The sequence below is a fragment of the Rhamphochromis longiceps genome, linkage group LG17 (genome assembly GCF_057381845.1).
Source record: "Rhamphochromis longiceps isolate RC_006_pf linkage group LG17, R_longiceps_female_GT1.1, whole genome shotgun sequence".
Taxonomy (NCBI): domain Eukaryota; kingdom Metazoa; phylum Chordata; class Actinopteri; order Cichliformes; family Cichlidae; genus Rhamphochromis; species Rhamphochromis longiceps.
Window position 1 is genome coordinate 26,645,469 of NC_140573.1, and position 8,209 is coordinate 26,653,677.

The 8,209-nt window shown below is 38.3% G+C and overlaps 1 protein-coding gene across 1 annotated transcript; it reads left to right on the plus strand.

Moving 5' to 3' along the window:
- Window positions 1-480: 480 nt before the first annotated feature.
- On the plus strand, window positions 481-2,483 carry LOC146649806 (uncharacterized). The gene is made up of 3 exons (XM_085387108.1): window positions 481-662; window positions 761-1,043; window positions 1,176-2,483. Exons 1-3 carry the CDS (start codon window positions 481-483, stop codon window positions 1,827-1,829), a joined length of 1,119 nt encoding a protein of 372 aa, XP_085243234.1. The 3' UTR covers window positions 1,830-2,483.
- Window positions 2,484-8,209: the final 5,726 nt, after the last annotated feature.

The following is an 8,209-nucleotide window of genomic DNA, read 5'->3' on the forward strand; positions in this document are numbered from 1 at the left end:
GTGTTCACCCAATATGCAGTCAGTGAACACATTTCCACAATGCTTACATTTTCTTAACAGACAAGTTATACCTCCCAACAAAACTATGGACTGTTCTTGTAGTATCTACGAATGTTAACACACAACATCCCACAATAGCAAAAACAATATTCCAAACCGTAGATACAGTATAAAAACCTCTGCCCCTGCAATGATATCAGTACAAAAACAATATCAATATCAAAAATATATCTCAGCTGTAAACAAACAAACAACTGAATAATTGAGACACAGCTTATTTATGTTGGGTAAATTGGGCCAACCACAGCTTCTTCCATTCTGGCTTAGACTCAGTGGGGTTTATAAGGCAAGACCTTGAGGAGTGATGTTTTTGGAAACAAAAAAAAGACAAACACTGTAATGTCTGGTCGAGGAAGAGTAAGAGCAAGGGGCCCAGGGAGAAGAGCAGGCCCAAGGAGAGGGCAAGGTATAGGTGTAAGAATGCGTGGTGGTGGCATTCCAAGGGCTGCAAGAACAGTAGTCAGTGATGAAATCCGTGCCACTATCATTGACCATGTAATCAACCATGGTCTTTCACTAAGAGAGGCTGGTGAAAGAGTGCAGCCCAATTTGAGGCGGTCAACGGTTGCCTCCATTATACGCACCTTTCAACAAACCAACAGGTAAGTATTGCATTTTACATGGATTGTTCCTATTCTCACTTGACATGTCAATATGGTCATACAGTAATGCATATGTTGAATTGTCTGTCTTTCTAAAGAATGCAACGTCTTCCACCCTCTGGGGGAAGAGGAAAGCTCCTCAGTAATGATCAGGAGCTTGCCATTGTGGAAATGGTTACTGCAAATAATGCAATAAAACTGCGTGAAATACAAACCAGAATTGTGGCGGACCATGAGATATTCGACAATATCGATAGAATCAGCCTCACAACCATTTCGCGGACATTGTCCAAACATAGAGTGCGGATGAAGCAGCTCTACACTGTTCCCTTTGAGAGGAACAGTGAGAGGGTCAAGGAGCTACGACGACAATATGTCCAGGTATAGTGTATATTCAATCCAATGTCCAGTTCTATAAGCTTTGCACTTTGCAAGTAGGTAACCTACACAATACTAGGTTACAGTACAGTATGGTATACAGTACTAACATGACTTACATAAACTTTGTTTCAGAGAGTTATGGAATTGGAGGCCAACCAGGCCCCTCATGAATTCATATACATCGATGAGGCAGGATTCAATCTGGCCAAAAGGCGTCGACGTGGACGGAATGTAATTGGAAAAAGGGCCACAGTTGATGTGCCAGGACAGAGAGGGGCAAACATTACCATGTGTGCAGCAATTGCAAATGCAGGATTACTCCTTCACAAATGTCAGGTTGGACCCTATAATACAGAGCGCTTGCTTGCCTTTCTCAATGATCTCCACCAGCGCCTGGTTCCAGAGCAGGGTCAGGAGGGTGAAAACATGAGGACCTTTGTAATTACCTGGGACAATGTGGCTTTCCATCACTCGCAAGCAATAACAACATGGTTTGAAGTCCACCCAAGACTGGTGAGTCTCTTCCTTCCACCCTATTCACCTTTCCTCAACCCCATAGAGGAGTTCTTTTCTGCATGGCGGTGGAAGGTTTATGACCATCAGCCACATGACCAGATGTCCCTCCTTGAAGCCATGGATGCTGGCTCCAGGGACATCACAGTTGACGATTGCCAAGGGTGGATCCGACATACCAGGCGGTTTTATCCCAGGTGCATCAACTTGGCTGACATCAGATGTGATGTTGATGAAAACATGTGGCCTAACCCTGAAGATCGCAGAGATTAGATGCAACTTTTTTGCCTTTTTTTAGCCCCCCTCCCCCCCTTTTTATCTTGGCTTTTTGCTGTTGTTTTTTTGTTCAGAATGCTCTTGTGTGTTTCATGGATATTTTGTTCACTGTAAGCAATACTGTAAAACTTTCTCTGTCCTATCATACCGTGTTTCTACTGTACCTCCTGTGGTAAACAGTAAAGGAACAAAAACTTGTTTGCTTTTTACTGGAATGCTTTTGAATGTGAACATTACTGTACATGTGGACATACAGTTACCAACCAAGACATTTCTGGTGTCAATATGGTGGATTGCATGTTTCGCATGCAAATACCTGTGACACTGAAACATAAAAGTCTATGCAGTTTTTGTAATGTCAATAATAGCCAGTATTTTGAAACCTGGTGTACTTTGATTGACTGCATGTACCTTGTGAAGTGAAAACAAGTGTTATTCTTTGACAGACTAATTTCATTTTGAGTCAGATTTATAGTGTTTTTGTACAGTTAGTGTGTGCAGAGAAAGATGTGTTCTAATTTTGAAATGAGGAGTTAGTATATATTTAACAAAGTGTATTTTTGGGAAGGATATTATCCATTTGGCCAATTGTGTTTTGTAGGTGTGGGTCTGTGTTAAGAGTTTAGAAAAAGTATCTGAAGTATGGGTAGGCGCTTGTTAGCGACTGTAAAAAACTGTAATACTGTTTAAGCTGATACGTGTTAGTGTGTTAGAGTAAATGCTGCAGTGCCATTTACTATTATTACCAGCACCGGAGCTCCACAGGGGAGTCTTACCCCTCTGGTTTTATTTACTCATTACACTAATGAATGCTGATCTCATGTGATGTTTTTAATATTAAATTTGCTGATGATCCAGAAATTATTGGTCTGATCATAGAAGCTGAAACAAATTGCTGCAAGTACCCAAATGACTTTGTTACTTAATGCTCATTTTCTTAAACCAAGAAAATGAAGGAAATAATTTTTGTCTACTCCTAGCGCCAAAGGTGTCTAAAAGAAAGCACATAGTCGTACAGTCTGGTTTACAAAGATTTACGAAAGAGTGGGTCCTTCTATCCTTGAGATAGAACCACCATCAAATCTAAGTGCTATAATTGGAAAGTGGAAATGCTTAGGAAACACAGCAATTCAGCCACAAAGTGCCAAAAAAACTGTAGACTGGGAGCTTCATGGCAGCTCCCCTTAAACAGTCTGTAATGTGCACGTGGCCCATTACTTTAGTGGATAGATACACACTAGTTCTTTTCTATTGTGTATTTGCGCAGTGTATTCTAACTTTCTGCTTTACTGTCTGGTATTTTTACTGTCTGTAGTCCTGTAAGATTTCAATAACACAGTATGACAGATTTGTGAGTCCCAAGTGATGCAGCAAGAGATGAGCAATCCTCGGTGATGAATCACACCCACTTTGCCGCCCCGTACAACCCCACTAAACAAAGCTAGGTGATGTGAGGTCTGTGCCACTTGTATTTTGAGTTGCTGTGATTCTTGATTATGTTGCAGATTTTTTGGAGCACTTGTTAAATGTATGTAACATTTGCAGTTGTGTTATATATGTATGTAACATTTGCAGTTGTGTTATATATATATATATATATATATATATATATATATATATATATATATATATATATATATATATATATATATATATATATATATATATATATATATATATGTGTGTATATATATGTATATATACACACATATATATTCTGATTCTGATTCTGATATACACACACACACACACATATATATATATATATATATATATATATATATATATATATATATATGTGTGTATATATATGTATATATACACACATATATATTCTGATTCTGATTCTGATATACACACACACACACATATATATATATATATATATATATATATATATATATATATATATATATATATATATATATATATATATATATATATATATATATGTATATAAGAATTTCCAAAAAGAAGAATAAACAGCATAACACCCTGATAACATATTGACGTGCGTAGCAATGTCACAGAAATTTCACATCTAAACCTGAAGCGAAATGTGACTTAATGAGATGAATTTTCTCTAATGTGCATGTGCAGGTGTTCAGACTAATTCATTCTAACACTGTGCACAATGTAACATTAATGCAACCTGACTTCATCATTCATGATGTTGCTTGTGTGCCGTGAGGTGACTCAGTGGACGTCCCCTGATGTGACATGACTGGACTTGCCCAAACATGTCTGAAGCTTTGCTTGGGAAAACAGAAGCACCATGCTGGACACTAGTGCTGAGCAATACTGCAAATTTTAGTATTGATATGATACTAAGTAACTAAAGGGCCAGTATTAAGCCTGTGCAGTTAACTTTTATGCTTTTTGTCTGAATAAGCCTGCAAAAATAAAGCATTTGCTGAGTGGACGTTTTGTGGCAAAGATTCAGGCTTTTTGGCCAAAACAGGAAGCTGATGTCATGGGAGCATCTGATATTTCACTTTAATGGAGGGGTGTTAATAGTGAGTGGTAGAAGAGAAGCAGTTATGGGAAAGAGAAAAGGGAGCTCATTTGGCTTGACAAAACAAAACTACATTCTTTCCAAGCGATTCCCTTAAAGTTTCTTTCTCAAGAGCTACCTTTTGACTCCTCTCTCCTGATTTCAACTTCTCAGATAATCTATACTTAATAGCTTCCTATCTGAGCCTGAATTATTCAGCCTTCTCAGAGACTTCTAACTGCTGGCAGGTTTATTAATGCCCCAGATAAATTTGTGAAATCAGTACTTGGCAGGAAGGCCGTTTCACACGTGATCAGAATAAAGTCTATTGGAACGTGTGGTCTCTATATAACAGCATAACCACTGGTACCAGTTAAAGCCACGCTGATCAATATTTGTCATATAAACAATATATCAGTTCACCACATCTAAACTCAAATGGATCATCTTTATTTAAACATTTATAAAGAAAAATGACAGCTTATGTACCGGCTGTATTTCTCCTTAATGTGGTAACAAGTCAGTGTGTGAGAATGAAAATGTCCCTGAGTCGTGCTTTCCTCATTTCCCTAAATCTCTGTGATGGAGGTGAAGTGTGTAAAATTACTATGACACATTAATGAGAAATGTGCCAAGTTCATACAACCTAGAAAGCTTCTATAACATCGATTCATTAAGCCTAGGTTGCCAGGTTTTGGGGTCAAAACCAAACCAAATGGCCAATGAAAACCAGCCAACTCTCCCCCTAAAGCTGTCAGATAATTAAATATTTCCATTCAACACAGGGATATTTTTTCATAGATATTGATATGATTTTTTGAAATTTTCATGAAACCCAAAGACAAATTCACCCAGTAGCAAAATTTTAAAAGTAGCCCAAAACTGCAGACCTGACAACCATTTATTAAGAGCAAATCACGTGTTTTAAGAGAAATATATGTTTTTCAGTATCAAAATACTACACACTTCTACAGATTCTTCATGTTTTATTCTAAGCTGTAAGAAAGCAATGTTTCATATTTGCTAAGACTCCCATGTCTGCATTTAATCCTTAGCAAATGCACCTGATGGATTGTGAGGGATGTACTAGCTATAAATAAATAGTTCCATTTAATATAGGGATATTTTTCATAGATATGGATATCATTTTCACAAAACCTAACCAACAGAGAAGAAATATTCACCCCCAGGCAACATTTGAAAAGTAACCAAAATTCTGGGAAAATTTGTTTTTAATGTGTTTGTCATCTGTAGCAGCTCTTGATAAATTTGGTAACAAGATTTAACATCTTGCTATTTTCTAAACTGTAAAAAAACTTTTGTATTTAATACGATTATAAGGAAAATTTACTTAGATTTAGAACATTTAGATAATTAAAACCTTTAATTAAATGAGTTTCTATTATTTTTCAGTTCACGAGACAACCCGAGTTACCATGTGATGAAAAAACTAGATGGTTGCTAAAATTTTTAAATAAGTAATTAAAGTGGCAATAAAACCAAACAGTTCTTTATTTTTATCGATTTGGTTTTGTGCCTAATAAACTTTGCGAAACCTGCAGATATTTTCAGTGAAAAATGCTCTTAGAAACCCACAATGCATCACTGACAAGCAATAGACAAACAAAGTTAGCAAAGTAACAAAGTGCTAACTATAGAGTCTGACATTTTTCCAAGGCGCAAAGAGATAAAAGCAGAATGCAGATCGAATTTAAATCCATCAAGTAGACAGAAACAAATGAGGGTAAATTTGGCTGCAGTTGTATAAATGCACAACTGTTTGCCTTTTTAATGTTGAGCAGAAAAATAGGTTCAGCCAGGAATAATTATAACACGATGCATGGAATAAAGTGTCATTAAATGCATGACTTTCTGTCCCATAGCCCTGCTGCTTTTAATACCACCTATTAAGTAATTCTATCCTACATCTGCTTTACAGCTACAAAGATCATGGATACAAGCAGCGACAAAAAGCATAATCTTTTTAAACAAATAAGCTGGCTTTTCTTATGTTGAATTTATGTCTTGCCAGTTCTGGTATTTGTCCTTTTGCCAGCTGTTTTCTTCCCTGAGGTAAATCTCTATAAATCAATGGGAGTTAATCTGCTGAGAAGATTGTATGTTCGCCCTGGCTATGGGGGCACTCTATCTCCATTGGTTACAGAGCATTTATCAAGTGCTCAATGAAGGCTCAGCAGAGCAGTGACACCCCAATCCCTTCTAACCCCATCACCCCAAAGCAAACCCCTAGACCCCCCTCCTCTCACATCTTCATATTCCTCTCAGGATAATGAGGTTTTGAAGATTGATTCAAGCCCAAGAGATAAGCGATCACTTAAAGAAATGTATTGTTGCCGATCGGTTGTTATCTTTTGAGTCGCACACTCTGTATCTGCGTCGTCTTTATCTGGATGCCCCTTTGGCATCGCTGTGAAACATTTCTTCCTCCGGTGCTGTCTCAAGGGTGGCTGTGTCTCGCTGCATTGGAAAGTTGATCTGATTGCCCCGTCATTCATCATGTAACTTTAACTCCGGGGGGACAGCGAAGTGAAGTGAAGACTTCTTTGCAGTGATATAAAGCTGGAGCTTCATGGGTGCAAATCATCTTCGTACTCGTCTCAGGAGGAGATGGGTTTTGTAATTCCACGGATTCTGTCCAGGAGCGTCTCACCTGGTGCACTGGTTTCAGTAACACACGCACGCACAAACATATCAAATGCAGATACACTCATCATTTACTGACTCTGCAGAGTACTGTATCACTGTAATGGAAAAGTTTTATTGCGTGTTTGTGTGTGTGTGAGGAAAAGTCGGAAGCCAGGAGGATAAAGATGATATTGGGACCCGTGTTGGCCCCAAAGTAATTTCAGATGTGTCTGAAAAATAGAGGAGAAAGAATAACAGAGAAACCCTTGCCATCAGTTTCTTGGGTTTGAACCTCAGATGACCCTGTTGTGTTTACCCAGGTTGTCCTATAGCTCCTCCCAATATACCCACCATCAGCTACTTCCTTCTACTAAATCTAGTGGCAATTTGCCCAGTGAGGACCTCATGCTGACAAGAAGGATAAAAAATAACCAGACAACACGTATTAAAAGTATACACCCAAGGCCTTAACAAGCAGAAGCTGTTACGTGATATGAATGCTAACGACATGTTCCCTGGTAGCTTGTTATCTGTGGTGTTCCATGATAAAACTGTGGCATGATGAGTGATAGCAACCCAAGTACGGGAGATTGCCAAATGTGGCTCACATCTGCACATTTGGCCTTGACTGAGGGTGTTGACTCCATGGATGGGACAAGTGTCATTGTGACATTTGGGCCACATCTGGCCTACACTTGCTGTATAACAAACTTCAAGCCTGTCTCGTGGATTTTGGACCATGTCTGGTCCACTTGCTCAATTGTCAGTTCAGTGGACATCGCTATCACACAGCTAATGTAAGCATTAGTTAACATGGAGCAGATGAGCATGGAAAATAACATACTGGTTTATATTACGTTAAATGTGTAACTGTACTATAAAAAATGGTATACTGAGTAAAGTTAATTATGTAGGTGGATGTAGATTTGGAAACTGAGTACTGGGACCTGGCATGACACAAGTTGGAAATCATTGAAACTATAAACTGATAGGACATGATCACTTTATGGAAACAATGGCACTAACCTTCAGGTCTAAAGAGTTAAGCTAATCCAGAATTGTCTAAAGACGGCATTCCTTCTTATATCCACCTGGGGGCACTTTATCCAGATTCATAAAGAGGTGTGGTAGTATAGATACCTACAGTGAATCTGATTTCGTGCACACATTTTTTTTTCTATAGAGAAGTATTTTCCATCCGGTTTGCAGGGTCAGCAGTCTAAGTAGAGACGCCAAG

Bases quoted from the DNA above. Each gene is read 5' to 3' on its own strand.
- LOC146649806 (XM_085387108.1), top strand. From the start codon at position 481: ATGCGTGGTGGTGGCATTCCAAGGGCTGCAAGAACAGTAGTCAGTGAT. The intron at 663-760 runs GTAAGTATTGCA...GTCTTTCTAAAG, and splicing joins ACCTTTCAACAAACCAACAG to AATGCAACGTCTTCCACCCT. The intron at 1,044-1,175 runs GTATAGTGTATA...ACTTTGTTTCAG, and splicing joins TACGACGACAATATGTCCAG to AGAGTTATGGAATTGGAGGC.